General features: G+C 37.8%; 1 protein-coding gene and 1 long non-coding RNA gene across 2 annotated transcripts; both read right to left on the minus strand.

The window, feature by feature from the left end:
* Nucleotides 1-1,764: 1,764 nt before the first annotated feature.
* LOC140148318 (uncharacterized) lies at nt 1,765-4,574 on the minus strand. The gene is made up of 2 exons (XR_011858473.1): nt 3,560-4,574; nt 1,765-2,179 (listed from the first exon to the last, which is right to left on the minus strand). It is a non-coding gene; the product is annotated as an uncharacterized lncRNA (long non-coding RNA).
* Nucleotides 4,575-4,926: 352 nt separating this feature from the next.
* Nucleotides 4,927-14,097, minus strand: LOC140147666 (uncharacterized). Its single transcript, XM_072169437.1, has 8 exons — nt 14,015-14,097; nt 12,932-13,194; nt 10,881-10,944; nt 10,130-10,260; nt 8,465-8,583; nt 7,194-7,326; nt 6,314-6,410; nt 4,927-5,291 (listed from the first exon to the last, which is right to left on the minus strand). Exons 1-8 carry the CDS (start codon nt 14,085-14,087, stop codon nt 5,233-5,235), a joined length of 939 nt encoding a protein of 312 aa, XP_072025538.1. The 5' UTR covers nt 14,088-14,097; the 3' UTR covers nt 4,927-5,232.
* Nucleotides 14,098-17,037: the final 2,940 nt, after the last annotated feature.

The raw sequence follows: 17,037 nt of genomic DNA on the forward strand, positions 1-17,037 counted from the left end.
CCGATCGTTTGATAGTGTGTGTCTAACAAAGCATGCCAGCGTTGCATGTCTTCGTGATCAAGCGATGCATGCCTTTGTATGTATGCGAAAGCCCATCAAAATACATCGTATGTGCATAGCATTTTCATCTATCACACTTCATGGAACAATCGGCCCCCATTAAAGAGCGATGCTAGGATGTAATGTTTGCAAATACCGTATTTCGTCAAATAATCGCCCCCCCCCCCCTCAAATAAAGGCCCCCACCCCCCACATCACTTTTGTCAACCAAGATGTTTCAAAAATGCCGATATTTCCATGCTATCTTGTGTAGTAAGCTTACCAAGTTGCGCACATGGTCGATAATAGTGTCAATAATTGGCGAAAATCTGAATCAGAAACCCGGAAGTGAGCCAGAAGTCAGTGTTTCTAGTTCATAGTTCGTCATTTTAGCGTGTGTTTTTACTTTACCTAAATGATTTTAACGGGAATTATCGTTCTAAAATTGACCTTGAATAAACGCCCCCCCCCCCTTGGGAAAATGTAACACCCCGGGGGGCGTTTATTTGACGAAATATGGTATTCAATCAATTCCTCATAGTCAAGGAATGAATGGTTGGTGCTCAATTTACAACCACAATTCACCTTTTCAGTGTATCCCATAAGCCTTTGCTTTTGGACCCCTGATGTCATCAACCGACATCATGCCTATGCCCACATCGTTAACGAACATCGTTACTGAACATTGTTACTCCGTGTCAATGCCGTGAAGTGTACAGTAATGATATGCACATGGCTTGATAACATCATGGGTCCAAACACAGGCGTATGGAATTTATCAAAAAAATGAATACCGGAGTCCATTTCATGGAAGACTTTGATTTAATACATAGCATCATGAACCTTGCATTTGATTTATCATATAAAAGCCTATTAAATCAAAGAAGATTGATGGTAATTTAGTCTTTATGAAATGGAGCCACATTTGACGAAGTATCTTTTTTCTTAATCAGCAGACTCAACTTTCATAGATAGCCCTGTTTCCTGTGAAATATAATATAATATATATCTAATAAAATAAAATACAAGGTGAACAAGATTTCATTTAGTGTGATTGTGTATTATTTATTGTTATATTCTGCAACATTTTATATAAAACATGCCTCATGATATTTAAATATTTTAAATACTATTATGCTCTATATTACAGTGGAAACTCTTTAATACGAAATTTGTGGGGCCACAAAAGTTAGTTTGTCTTATCAGGATTTTGTCTTATCCATCACATATTACATATGGATTCAGTGCCAGGGACCTGAAAAAAAGGTTTTTTGTATTATCAGAGCTTGTATTAACGAGTTTCCACTGTATTCATAGAATAGAGGTAGAGTGACATCACTTTCAGCCATCTCTTAAGAGATGACTTTTATTTTGCACACACGGAGTGTGAATGTCAAATAGGGTTACCTAAATGGGTGACTCCTTTTGAAATGTACACCCTCTGTGTGGGAGATTAAGGTCGTGTCTTCATGGGTGTCTGGATTTTAACTATAAAAGCCAAATTCTCAAAAGTTTCCCTATAATTAAAGACAAAAGTAAAGACTAGTTTGCGTCTGATGTCATCTGTCAATCGAACTCAGGCACAGTTCATTTACAAGAGTTGTGATTGACTTATTCAATGCGGTTGTAACACAGTGTGCCTTATGTTTAATTTTGCACCTTCAATTACACAAACCATCTCAAAAGTTACGTCTTGGTAATAGGAAACTTTCTTTCCTGAAGGCACCATGTCAACAATGTAAAAGTACATTATTTCACCATTTTCTGTGATTCCTTTTCTCCAATTGGCACTAGATGAATCAACCTTCCTTTTATGCGCTACTGACCAATCAAGGGCCAAAAGGAGTTTGATTGACAGTGACATCAGACACAAATTATTCTTTTTAATTCTGTGATTGATAATGACGTCGGACACAAACTAGTCTTTAATTCTGTCTTTGTTTATAAAGATGAATATTGCAGTTCTTACATAATTATAATAATTGGCCGATGAAAAGAAAACCCTATTCTACGAGCCCCACAGCCTTTAGTCTATTTATAGAAAATGTGCCCCAAAAATCTGTACCAAGAATCACTTGCCCCCCCCCCCTTGACACCCCTACAATGCTTGGCTTCCATGTAATTCACCCTCCAGGGTACACTTAAGGTTAAATACAATTGATTTTCAAGGCTTGATTCCAGAGGGGCGTAAGTTAATAATGGAAACAGCCATGCAGAAAAGAATGAACTCACGCGTACAATAGTGTTTCAATCTGAACTAGGGCCACGGACAAACCGCGCTCGTGAGTCATCCTATATGTTGCAGGGATAGGGAAGGCGACCATGATAGGACCATATGGGCTGATGGGGGGGGTGATTGTGGGCAACCGTTTCGCAATTTTCCTTTGGATTTTCTGAATTTTCAATTTTTAAAATTATCCTGGATGATATCTGTCGTGAAATAAATCAACTTGCTTCTATAGGCTATAATATGCCTAGTATGCCTATTTATACCCTGATTATGCAATATATAGGCCTACAACAATAACTACAACAACAGTAACAAAACCAACAACCAATATTTTGTTAATCTAATTTGTAAAAATATATTCATATGCCGCGCCTATTAGACTAGTATAGCCTAAAAATTTCTGAATTATACAATGGAAAAAAAAACCGGGCAAAAACAATCAATCGCTGCAGTCAGAAAGAAAAAACGAACAAGAAAAAAAAAAAAAGTGAGAGAAAATAAAATAAAATAGATTGAATGGACCACATAGGGACTCGAACACGTACCAAATTTTTCCAGCTCAAAACTATAGTATTATATAGTCGAACATGAGTCTGAGCGCGCTAACCGATTGAGCTACTGAGTGATCTGTGAAATCGATTGATCTCAAACTGACTATTATGGAATAGTGCATACCAGGCTCTTATGATAAACAATCTCATCACCGCTGTAAATGTCGGAGGTATCGATGGCGAAAAACCTCGATTTTTGCAAAAGTAGCTTAAATTTGGAGTGAAATTCAAATGGTAAAGGAATCGACATACTTTTGAGAAATAATGTAGGCAGTTAGAAATCAAAATCAATGATCCACAATCCAGATATCGATAATGTAACATAACAGTGTTTTGTGGTACAAGATTCTCGAAAATTGTTCCCAAAAACGGGCTAATAAAATTTAATCGGTACTGTTTTTGGTTCTTCCCCATGGCAACATTATTTCTTTGGTCGATTTGCAGTACAATACAAAAAAGGAGAAAACAATCACTCGGCGTAGTTTTATACGGAGCGAATATTTGAAAAAAACTGCATGGAACGTGTTTTTGATCTTGTGAACATGGTGCGTAAAAATGATTTAAACGAAGGATTTTCAAACGGATTCTAAAAATTTGTATAAACACACAAAAATAATGTTAAGATACATCCATGCACCAACATTTGGCTCACTGCGATATTTGATTGCTGAGAAAACGCGGTTTTAGAGAACAACTTTATACGTCTTTTATACGTTTTTTATACGTTTCTTCGTGTAACCTTAATTACTGCACCACCCCTTATTTGTTCCACAGATTATTATTGCTACTGAAAAAGATTGATTTGAACAGTATGTTCCACTGCAGCAGCAAATACAAGGACAACCTTGAGGTCAGGTGTTTATGAGCATAGAGCCACCATAACAGGTAACATGGTGCTCAGTTCCATCTTGATGTAATTGTTTTGTTATGATGGAAATGAAAGATTTGAAATTATTGATCATTTAATCACTTTGTTTAATTAACAAGCTACAATCTCTACTGCTAGGCATATGATTCTGACAACAAAATAATACAAATACTTTTTTTTGGCCATATCAGGAAATCATTTTTAGTGACAAAACAAAGGTTGCTTGATCATATATAATAAATATCATTGGGTAGGATAGGAAGTTACAACCAAAATTATAGCTGTAGTCCATTTGGTACCCTTGAAACAGGGGGTGCAATCTCTTTGTGCCACCTTTGATCATATATACTCTAGTTGCTCTACAAAAAAGGAATAACTATCAAAACCACTAGTCCCTCCAATTATCCCTGCTGATGCCCTATTATATAGCTATCAACATGGTGTGAAAAGTGTGCCAACAGATTCCATAATACCATTATCCAGAAGGTGACTCCCATTGGGCAGCATTGGGTTTAACCGCGACTTGAATGGATAAGAATGTATACATTGAACCGGATAGCAAGGGCCTGTATAACAATATGGTCTGCCCATGTCCTGGACTGTATATTCCATGCTATCCTGTAACAATATCCAGAAGGTGGCTCCCATTGGGTTTAACTGCAGAGTCACCATGGTAATACTGGGTAACACGTGCTTTCTAAATACTGCCAAGAAAGCCACATAAGACTATACTACATATTACAGATTTTTGGGGGTTTTATTGTTCTCTCTTCTTCCAACATCATTAACTGGCAGCAGCGCCACCATATTGAAAGGTAAAAGGATAACGCATGTGTTCATAAGGGGCTGTGCAATAATTATGAGCCCTGGGGGGCGGGTAAAATTGGGGGGGGGGCAAGAAATTTTTGGCGAGCCAAAAGGGGGGGGGCAAGCAATTTTGGCAAGCTGAGAGGGGGGGGCAAGCGATTTTGGCACACATTCATGGGGCGCTTTTTAATAAAAGCGCTCTAAAAAGGCTTAGGAAAGCAGTGCGGAAACGCTTAAAGATGCAAATTTTCCTGCTCGCAACAGGTATATAGACCATTTAAGGTTTGTAAATTGGGATCCCAAAAATTTGGCATGCTTGCAAGGGGGGGCAAAGAATTTTGGCAGGCCGAGAGGGGGGGCAAGCGATTTTTGGCAGGCCGAGAGGGGGCAAGCGATTTTTGGCGAGCCGTTTGGAAATTTACCCCGGGGCTCATAATTATTGCACAGCCCCTAAATTAAGCTGGTACACCCATCTCTCTTTTGGAGCATTGGTCAACTGGCTCTTCAATATAATATGCTGTTAGTATTGCCCACAAAACAGCGAATCAGCATAAGTTAGTACTAATTTAAACACCTGGGTGAAGAGAGGCAAAGTTCACCACATTGTGGCAGCACTGGCCAGGGTTTGAACCTGCAATCTTACAACCATGAGTCCTAGTCCATACCTCCTACCAACCGATGATTTCACACATTTTAATATCAGCTGCATAAAATAACTTTTTTACCATATGCAAACCTCATAAAGTTCTGCTCAAATTTTCATGCATTCCTTCCAAGAACAGCAGGAAGTAGGGTTCTGCAAACAAAACAAACATTAAAATTTTAAATAATAATAAAGATACAGTATATTCCATTCTCATTAAATGCGGCTGTGCACTATAGACGTTGTTTCTATCGAGAAATTGAGCTTTCTTGATATGTACATATTTGTAATGTTTTTTTAATAAATACAAGCAAAGAAAATTCAGATTTGTAAACTCCTACTGCATTTTTTCTTATATAACAGTTCAAACAAGCTCTCAGTACAAAATTTCATAAAATACCTTAATAATTCAGCTGTAAACTACAGCCACCATACAGGAGTGTCCTGATCACAAGGAGGACCACCCCTATCAACATTTGGTGTGTGAGGCAATACAGAAAAATTAAGATTTTAATTCCAAAATTTTCTGCTTGATGACCGAGAACTGACAGCTGGAATTGCCGAATATTTACAGCACCCTCATCAGAGTAGACGGAGGTCAACAGGTTAAGGATTCAGAGGACATATGCACAATGCATCAAGACAATGACATTTTTCAATTTTTGAATTGACTGATATACAACCAAGCAATGTGAGTCAAATTTAACTTTTCCACATAATAAATTTACACATTGTAAACACTTTGTTTCAAAGAATACTATTGAAAATTGATTCAGTAGTATTTGAGATATGAACAGTTAAGTATGGCAAACAAATGTCACAGAGGAAACCTTTTTCTACATGAAAACAAAATACATCTTAATTAAGTTTCTGACAATATTTATTGTTCTGAACAACACTAAAATGGCCATATCTCTGAAACCATAAATCTAATTATGATGGAGTTTTCAGCAAAATAAAGCTCTCAGAATGCCTCATATAATGAGAATGAAAACTGAATTTTTATTTTAATCGACATCACATATGATCAACTCTATCAAAAAGAATGTATATATCACACACGCAGACCAAAGCTCAAATCCTGTACAATGATTATCTGTAATTGTTTCTTTTTGCATCAGTGTTGTGGTCTTCCAAAAGAAGGGGCAAATTATTTTTGTGTATGTTTATATTACCTTTGTCTGGAGAGATATACCCATGCCGAATGAGAAAATCTAGTACCACTAAAGCACAGTTAGGTTTGAATTCTGTTGAAGCTATCTTCTCCTTCACCTAAGAGCAAAGAATACAAAGTACAAGACCAAGTATTACACAAAGATAAAAGTATTTTCACCAAAGTATCAACTTGGATATTCCCTGATTCATCGTATATATCAACTGCTCAGTGCCAGAAGTGGGTGCAATAGCTGCCATGTGTAGCAGCTTTGTGTAGATGAGTACAATATACTGTGTTTATATTGTCAAATGTTCACAGGGCAGCTATTTGCACTTAACCCAATTCTGGCACTGAGCAGTCGATATGCAAAGTGTCATATTTGAAGCTCCCCCTCCCCCCAGGAAATTTATTTAAGACCAAACTGAAGGGAATCTAGCATTTGAGCTAACCAGGTGTAACCCTGGAGTGCTTTGACAGCATCTTTGAAGGCAGGTAAAATGGCACAACAGATAACATTTTCTGGTCCAAGATGGAAAAAACTTATTTTCAAGTGCAAGATGCTTGAAAGGTGAGTTGAGAGCACAGGAATGGTTACATCTGGACTCTGGAGTACTTATGAACAAGCATGAGGTGTGAAGACATTAGGAGCAGAAGAAAGGTCTGCAACAGGAAGCAGCTGATGAGATGCATCAAAGCTGGTCATTCAATTTGAGATTTCAAGTGCTGCGTCACAGGACACACCCGGCACGAAACTATAATTGAGGTACGTAACAACAACCTTATTTGGATCTTAGCATGAAAGTTCATCTTGTTTTCAGAACTTTTGAACTATAGTTAGGGTTCAGTTATCTACAGGTGAGTAGGCCTACCAGGTCAACTAGAAATGCAATGCTACTTACTTCTTCCACAGTATAGAGGTAAAATTCACTGGCTTCTCCGTCGCATACTTGTGGTATAAAATCAGGCGGTAATTCTAGGTCAAATAGAAACTGAGTCTCGGGAAATAAACCTCTATCATCTTCATAGAAATAACTACAATGGAAATATGAGAGAGAAACAAAAAGTGAATTCAAGATGATATTTTGACAATTTCACAACTATTCTTGTTTGTTTTAATTAATAATTAATTTTTTATGTCAAGCATATCTAGGCATTAACAGCTTTAATCTAGGAGATAATGCTACACAAACTTCAGCCAGACACAAATAATCTGGTGAAGGGGGTGATCGCTGTAGATAGTTGGTCAGGGCATTTTTACAGGACAGCTAGTGTAGCCAACAATCGGGCTTATTACCCTGAACAGATCAGACTGTTATGAGGTCTTTTATCATGGTTTATCATCATCTGCCCCGCCTTTACCTGATGAGCCATGGGGAGAGTGGATTTTTGGGGTCCTGCAGGAATTTGAAAACGGGACCTCTCGCTGTAAAATGTAACTGCTGAAATGTATTTGTGACACTGGAGTCAACAGTGCAGAGATAGAACTTTGGACTTATGATCATAAGCTAGCAAGTTCAAACTCCATTGATGTCATTGTGTTGTGGACTTAGCAAGGTTCTTCCCCTCTATTGCCTCTCTCTACACATGTGTATGCTGCACAGGCAAAGATGCACATGTAAAACAGTACTGGTGTGTTGGAGGGGTGATAACTCCACAGTATAGCTTAATTTACACTCCATTGCTGAGCGACAAGCAATTGGTTTTTGACAAATGAGTTGGTAAGCCTTTTCACTACATCATAATTGGGTCATAAACCAATGGCAAGAACTCATCCTTCAGCGACAGAATGTAAATTCTGCTCAAGTTTGATAGAGGGTGGACACCCTGACAGTCCAAAACACCATCAATCTGAACCCCTGTCAATCCGAAAACCAGTTAGGGTTAGGGTTAAATAACCCTAACTGGTTTTCGGATTGACAGGGGTTCAGATTGATGGTGTTTCAGACTGACAGGGAGACCCCCTGATTGAGGAGCCTGGCCCAAATGTTAAACCCTGACCATGTTACCTTCTCCACAGGGCTGGAAAAGTGAGGAATTCAGGAAACTCCTTCCCTGGAAATTTCAGGAATAATTGATACAATTTTGTTTTCCAAACACGGAAGGAACATACAAATCATTTCAAATCCTAATCCTGAATGCATAATGTCCAGTATATACATGTTAAGCTTACCTTATTGAACCTACAGGTTTGGCATGTTTAGAAATAGACGGAGGTATTGATGCTTCCTCCTCGCATTCCTTCATTAGACATTCCATTATTGGCATACCAGCTGGTAGTCCACCAGCTGCCTGCAGGGAGAATAGAGACAATTGATAACAAATTAATTCGGATTCTGCCAAAACTTTACCACACCATAATGGTTTAAAACATTTACCAGACTTCTTCAGCCCATTGGGGATTAAAAGAGTTCAAAAATGTGTTGCTATGGCCTTGTTTTGCAAATCTGGTTACCTAAAAATGTCAATAGCTTTTCTAAATACCTACAATTATAATGTAGCATCTGTCAAAGGCATTAATTTTGCCCATCCCAGGAGCAAACTCCCCGCCTAAAATTTTGACGGGCAGACGGGTGGCTAGCTAAGACACTGCACCTGTATCCTTCAAGTTGGCTCTCTCCCTCTCTCTGTGACAGTATGCAAGTTCAAGCCCCTGCAGTGCTGTTCTCATGCACCAACATTGCCTGGCTAATAATTACTTAGTACAGCAGAGATACTAAAATGAATACCCGGGATTGATACACATGAATGTGCTATACACGATTTGATATTCAGACAATAAATCTTTGGATACCGGGGTAGAAAATGATGAATATCTCCCGTAATAGATTTAGTCTAAAGAAGCCAGATTTTGTTCCTTGCACTTGAATATACGTGTTCAACTCAAAAACTGACAAAAATATTCTGATTTTATATGTGCCAAACTATAGTGCAGCGTAGGCTAGCTGCACTCACTGCAAGCAGTCTAAAAGCATATGACCATTGACCTCATCAATGGCGTATACATGCTCACTCACACACAGAGAGGTCAATTACCAGGCTATTGTCACTAGCCTTAGTCAGATGTCTCTCGGCTCATTATGCGTCTCAAAAGTCGGAACAAAATGGCCATGCGTGGCTGTGGATTCAACCTACCATGGCGATTTCTGCCATGAAGATATCGGGGTGATGACACTGTGTCTCATACAATATATTGAGGTACCATGAAATTATCCTTGACAAAGAACTTAAAACTGCTAGTTGCTTAGTTGACTCCTGGCTGTAATGGTAAATCTATATATTGGTTGATTATGGTACTGCACTTGTACAGGGCTGTGTCCCTGAATTTTATTGTAAATGGTTAACATGGGCCAATGTGGTCACCACCTTTCTGTGCAGTGCAATGATCTAATGTGATTGCACATCTTGTACATGAAGGTAGATTCCATATCACATTGGAGCATATTAGTTAAAGAGCATTGGACCTTAATGACCATTGTCCGAAATATAACAGAATTGAATATTATTAATCTCTATTAGTGAGCCCATCAATACCTGTACAAAAATAAAGGTTACTCCAAATGAGTGTGGAACATATTATAGTTATGTATTTGCAGCTATCCATGGATGGCACAGACAGCTGACTAAAGATGAACCATTATTCTTTTTCAAACATGGTCAGCAACTTTCGTTGGTTGGACTCAATTATAAGTGAGATAAAGCACAGTCATGATTCATTCATTCAACTCCACACATGCCACAAAGTTAGGAAACTTAAGAGATTCACTTTACTCTTGTTTTCCGATGATTCACCCCAGCGGACCAAAATCATCATGAACAAACAAACAAACATACATACCACATTATCTAGTTGATTTGGAAAAGTTTGTTTATTAGGCGATCTTCTTCCTATCCACATACAGACTCCTTTGGTTGGGTGAGTGCAGTAACCATTGATATGTACACCATATTGCCTGGTTCCAAATAAACCTAGTCAAAAACAATATTACTGGTAATTCAAAATTATAGTCCATGATTTTACAATTGATTTGGATGGTTTTGGGAAATCAATGTCCTTAGCTTTTTAGTTATTAATTTGTATGAATGCCATGCCACCTGACGATTTCTCATGTAATATTATTAAAACCACAACAATATTATGATGCACAGCCCCATCTGGCCCCACTTATGATGTTCTGCTCCACCCCCATACAGACAATCTTGTACAATGTACCTTTTGACATAAAATTATTACTAAAAATATCATTTAACGTAACCACTCAGGTATAAGTCCATCCCCCTAGATGGTAGATTTCACTTCAAAAATGGGGGTGGGCTTATAACCGGGGAGGGGCTAGTACTTGAATTTAAAAATAAGAACAATCATCCCCATTTGTATATGCCCGATACACCAGTAATTTCTATGTCTATAAATGTGAGAGAAAAGCATTAAATGACTTAGCCAAAATTACAACTGGGCTTATACTTGAGTACACCTTTGTTCCCAGAATGTTTTGAAAAATAGGGGTGGGCTTATAGCCGAAGGTGGGCTTATACCCGAGTGGTTACGGTATATATTTTCATTATTTATAACTTCATCTTTATTGTACCTGTTGCAGATCTTTCCATATCCGTAAGTCTCTCCGTATGATAGGATACATTAACAGCATATTTCTGTAAAAATGAATAATATAAAATGCTCATTTTATGTTTTTTAAGACAATCATTAATTTCTTATCCCATTTTCAGAAGGTCTGACCAGTGAATACTTCACCAACAGGCCACAGATTATCTTCTATAATCTGTGAACAGGCAAAAACCCTGTGCTTTGTATGCAGTGAAAAGTCTTGCATATTCATGAGGGTCAATCACTCTAGTCATGGACATAGCAGTTTCGTCAGGGAACCTCTATTATTATCGGGAATTGCCTGTCACACATGATCGCACACAAGGTCGTAGGCAATTGGTGGGACCTCATCTGCCCAGAACATATTGACCCAGGTCAGCATACCGCCATATCCTTCCCGACATGCTTAGTAGCCAAGTCCGTAGAAGAGTGGATCCACACACTATGTACACAAATATACATTTGGCCACATTTTATTATACGAATTTATTAAACATGGTAACAAATATTCTCTAGCAAATCGGTTATACGGTGGAACTGGTAGGCATATTATAAATTCGGGATATTAAATATCTTCCTGACCAGCCAGATCTGCGCATGGTCAAAGACGAGGATAGATTTAGTATCAGACCGATAAACTGGCTTAGTCTCCACATCAGCCAGTTTGGTTCCGCCCCTCCACAGGGAGCGTAACCTGTGTAGGAGACTTCGGTCGGACCTGGTGGGACCTCATCTCTCCCCATCGATTGAAAAATTGTGATCTATAATCCCCGACATTGCTCTTGTGAACTGACATCCACCTGGTTTCGTCCATCACACCTCATAGAACGATTGGTCCTCACTCCTTAGGTTTCTACTGAGTAGCAGTTGGTGTTTCATGCAAATTTGTCACTGGTTATCATGCCCAGTAGAAACATATTGGTTTAATTTGACAAACGGCAACCGCCAAACACTTCAAGGGGTGTTTGAATGCAGTTTGATTTATAACAGCATTTTTCGCAGTAGAAACACAGCGGTTTGACAGTTGCTGGGTGTTTTACTTGTTTATGTAAACATTTTATGGATCCCATTATGACCTTTAAACCAGCTTGGTGTCAATAAAACATTTTCAGAACTTCGGGTACACACCACAACCCTTATTTCAAATATCAGTACAAGCATGTTGGTTGTGGTTTACCAGGTACCGTAATACTGGGTAAAATACAGAGTGCTCAGTTATAAACATGCAGATTTTTAACAGATGATGATGGACTTTGCCCCTTGGTGGAGCATCTGTAGTTATTATATTCTATGACACTGCCCACAAAGAGTCTTTTCCTGAATTGTTACAGGTACTTTGTGACACAATCTGGTCCATTGGGCCAAAGGAGGCATTAATGTTTTGAAAATTGAGTTATACATACCTTATACACACAATAAACAAGTAGTGGCTGCGTAGGTTAGAAAAATTATCAGTAATAAAGTCCAAGAGAAATAGTTGGTGTCAAACCACATAATATTAAATTTGTGTTTTATTTTTGCTACGCAAATAAATTAATATTATGTGGTTTGACACCAACTATTTCTCTTGGACTTTATTATTTATACATACAATAGGCTTTCATTTACTGAAAACACCAACGGTCTAGCATACTTATGTTCTAAAGTTTATGAAGTTTTTTGATGTCTATTTTCTTATTGTTTTTTACTCCATATTTTACCTTTATCTCAGTTATCTGCTTTTGGCCCCATGGACTAGATTGTGTCACAAATTAACTGTATAGAGGATCGTAAATGGGTTATTCCATTTGAAATCCATACACCCCTTTATGGAAATTACAACATTAATCTTCCACTCAGGGTATGCAAATTTCAAATGAGCTACCGCTACCTGAATGGGCGATTCCATTTGAAATCTACACCCCCTGTGTGAGAAGATTCTCAGATTAAGGATATATGTCTTCCACAAGGTGTGTACAAATTTCAAGTGGAATACCATAAATTAATGTAAGGAACAATATTTTATTGATCAATTCTGGTCTTCTTAGTTAGTACCTCATCTCTCCATCCTTTAAGAGCAACAAATACATCCTGCTGTCGTAAAGACTGTAGAAACTGATCCACTTTGGATGTCCTCTCTTCAGGTGCTGATAAGCTAGGAGATAGTGATACCTGAATGATGTTACTAGTATCCTCTGAGTCTCTTTTAATAGTGAAGATACTTGGGTGTTTTTCTAGATGGACAAGGACGTCTGGCCGGATGAGACCAACCTTTTGGCCAGCTATGAGAAATGGTTTACATCTACTTCGAGATGACCCTGAACAAGAAAGAAAACATTACATTAAAGCCATATGTACAATCTTTTAAAATGAGTTTTATTTTGTAAATTTTTTCCAAATCTGATTTTTTTGCATGTATTTGTTAAATGTTTACACATGTCCCAACTTACACCAAATTGGATTTGGCCAAATTCATTGTGTTTTTTGGACAACAGAGCAATTTTGAATTATAATTATGACTTTAAAGTTTAAATCCCCACAGTTAAGCGGCTTTAGATAGTAAGGGAGTTTAGTTTCTTTCATTTGATCAATCAATCTTACATCACTTTTATTCAATAAAAAGGAAAACAAAAATATATTTGTTTTTACCTAAAAAATTTCCCAACAGTTTTTACGATTACTATTAATATTTTAGAATATTTGGCAAAGAATAACCAAACAAAAATTTGACCAAAATCATTATTACGGTTAAAATGTTTAATGTTGTTGTTGAACATTATTTTAAATAGAGGCCCTGCATTTGTTTTTTATTAGTTGACTTCAAACAAAGGATTCAAACTAGGGGGGAAGTGAATTTCAGGGGAGGGGGAATCAACTAATTTTGCACAAAATTGCAGTAAAAAGTGGAAATTTATGTAATTTGGGGGGTTTGACTCAAAAGTGGGGGGGGGGGCAAGAAAAATATGACGGGGGGAAAATCCCCCACAAAATATTTTTAAACCCAAAAGTCAGATGAAATTTTGTGTTTACAGGCAAGCTAATTTTAATACTATTTTTGCCCAAATTTGAAAATAAAAGGTAACACGTTAATTCATGAATTATTGAACACCAAACTTTGAAAACCAAATAGATCGTTACCTCGCTCGTAGAAAGAATTGCACCATTTTATAACAGCGAGCATACGCTCTGACCATGACATGGGCGCTGCCATTGTTGCTCGATGTTGATATTATTTCCCGAGTTTATGAAGTGCACCGGTTAGGTTTCAACTCGTCACCCTAGTCGGGGTCACCTTTATGTATACAATCCTTACATACACTCACTTTTAGAAGTTTTGAAAAAAATCACAAAATATGGTTCGTTCAAGCATGCATATAAACCATATTTCCACACAATGGCAAGAACAAATGATGAGACAAATTAAAAGGACTGATCATCAGAAACGAGTATGTGTGGGCCATCCCTGGGGGTCATCACATGGGGGGGCACCGGGTCTGATGGGGGGCACAAGCCGTTTTTCGGCGCTACGCCACTGATGTCAGACTGCAAATCAGAGCAAGGACAACTGAACTTGAATAGGCCTAGACCCTAGACCCCATCATCCCGGGGACCCCATGTCACCGTGACCGATAGGCCTAACACAAAATAACGAAACATCCTAAAACCTACAAAAACACAAGAATATTGTAAAATAACACAAAAATTCATTTCAAAAAACATTTCATTTTCTAAAAAATGCAAAATATCCGATTTAGATATTCTAAAATAGGAATACACTGAGGAAATTGGAATTCCGTAAAACATAATTAGGCCCTACTTACTGATGTGAATTTTTAATTCTCCATTGAACAATTTGGGCAATAAATACCCTTCACATTGACTGCCTTGGGATAGGCCTATTATAATAACTTTCATAGGCTAAGTTAAATTTTTGGTATTTAAAAAGCTAAAATCACTACAACAATTATAGCCTAGGCCTAACTATTTCGTCTCAGCGGGAACCGAGACGTAGGTCGGGGGCACTCGCTAAAATGTGACACGTGTGCGGCCACATTGACTTTTTCAACTCCCTCTCATAGGCCTAACCCCCTTTTTGTTTTACTGAACTCCCTCTCACCCAATGACTCCGTTTTTCAAACATTTTGTGACAATAAGTTCTGATAATCTCAAATGAATGATGATCTCAAAAATTTGTGAACATTTTGTAATCAACTTTTATATTTTGACCAACTATTTTCCCAGTCTAATTGAATGACCCCCTTTTTTAGTAAGATTTTCCCACCTCGCGGTAATGACCCCCATTCAGTTTTGGGGCCTTCTCACTGAAAGTAACAGTGCAGGTCGGAGGCTCTCGGGTTATATGCAAAAGGTATAATAAGTTTTAATAACATTCAGAAAACATTTGTGAAAACTTGATGCAAAACGTTTTAACATATGCATGTTTAACAAACTTGATACTCACAATATTTTGCACAAATGTTTGCTTATATTTCGCAATTTGGTGAAGTGTTTTTTCGCATAAAACATTAACAAAAATGTTTTTGACCTTTACATAACTCGACATTTCGCAATTTGGTGAAGTGTTTTTTCGCATAAAACATTAACAAAAATGTTTTTGACCTTTACATAACTCGACATTTAAATGTTATTGAAACATTTTGACCAAACCCAAAAAGCGTTTGTGATCATTTAAAAAAAAATAATGTGTTTGTAAATCGAAAATCTGGGTTTCTCCATAAAAACCTGAAGTCTTTAAATTCCGAATTTTCATTTTCTGTTTATTAGTGACAAAACATTTGGATCAAATTTAAAAAGGAAGTTTTTTTGAAATTCAACTGAAAGCTTACAATTTTAAATATTAGACCAGATAGGCCTAAGGCTTACATTAGACCTTTTGTTTAAATTATAAAGTTTGGTATTATAAATTATGCAAAGGCTGTGCAGCTTTACACAGCTCTTTTTCACCGGAGTTTGTCGGTTTCTCCTTGATTGAGTTTATGTTTATTTCAGCCCTTCAGCAAGTTCAGCCCCTGTAACTAATGTTTCTCTGTTCAATTTTCTCACTTAGGCCTACACCTGTGCCCGGGCACCTGTGTCAGTTTTTTCGGGCCCAGATTTTAGCAGGGAGGGTCTTTTTTTTTTTGCAGGGTGTTTTTTTAGGTTTTAAAATAGCGCCCTCATTTACGCCGAGTTTAATTGTCAGAGCGAGGCTGGAAACCAAGATGGCGATCACAACATCATGAGAAGTTCAGCTGGCGTAGTGGCTATTAAATCATCGATTTCAGTGGTTTGATGCATCACACCCGAATTAGAAAGGTAAATATATATACATAAGACATGGTTAAATCTTGCGCTTCATAAATGAACTTTCTTATTGTCTATTAATGTGTTCAATTCTTGCTGTTTCCGCATTGCCTCGGCTCTGTACTGATGCTGCAGAACTCGCCCACTTTCAGCGAGTCACTGAGTGAATGCACTCAGCCAGTGCATGAGTGATTGTTGCAAAATCATTGTATCAATCATGACAAATCTGTACCCTGTGTAAAGATAGTCACTTGTGCTGAGCATGAAATTGGTCACTTATCGCTCACTGTTCAAAATGTGACATCTACACCAATTACAGTCCCAGAAACTGTCTACTTTTTAGCCGACCTCAATTCCGAAACATTTAGTGATAGTTAAAAATGCGATCCCCAACCCTTTGGTTACCTTTGGACGAATTTGTCGAAATCTCCGCGGAGTCTCCGTGTCTGAAATTCCCGGTACAAACATCGAAAATGTCGCAATTCTCAGTTCTCGGTGATGATACTATATCCGCATCGCTGTTTTCATACATGAATATGCATATCTCTGACCCCTCTTAGCTCACACGCGTCGCTTGCATTTTAACCCTTCCGAGTATCCGTTTTATAAGCAGCTTGATACTGACGTCATATCTGAGGTGACCAGGAGGCAGGAGCTACCATTTTGGTAAACTGAACTCGACTCGCAATGCGTTCTTTTGGTTCACATAAATCGAACAAAATTTTCAATAACGGGTAATAGTATGATTTCAATTTTTATTAATGAAGTTACTTGTAGTTTTGAGGAATGACAAAGTTGTTTTGGAAACTTAGATGTTTGTTTCAACTGATGATGTAGGATCGCAAGGTGAGTGAATT

Source organism: Amphiura filiformis, chromosome 3 (assembly GCF_039555335.1).
Source record: "Amphiura filiformis chromosome 3, Afil_fr2py, whole genome shotgun sequence".
NCBI classification, from domain to species: Eukaryota; Metazoa; Echinodermata; class Ophiuroidea; order Amphilepidida; family Amphiuridae; genus Amphiura; species Amphiura filiformis.

What these genes read in the sequence shown, in the direction of transcription:
- LOC140147666 (XM_072169437.1), bottom strand. Translation starts at nt 14,087, where the DNA reads ATGGCAGCGCCCATGTCATGGTCAGAGCGTATGCTCGCTGTTATAAAA. An exon ending in AAACCTGTAGGTTCAATAAG is followed by an intron (nt 7,327 to 8,464) that starts GTAAGCTTAACA and finishes TTTCCATTGTAG; the next exon opens with TTATTTCTATGAAGATGATA. An exon ending in ACCTCTATACTGTGGAAGAA is followed by an intron (nt 6,411 to 7,193) that starts GTAAGTAGCATT and finishes CTTTGCTCTTAG; the next exon opens with GTGAAGGAGAAGATAGCTTC.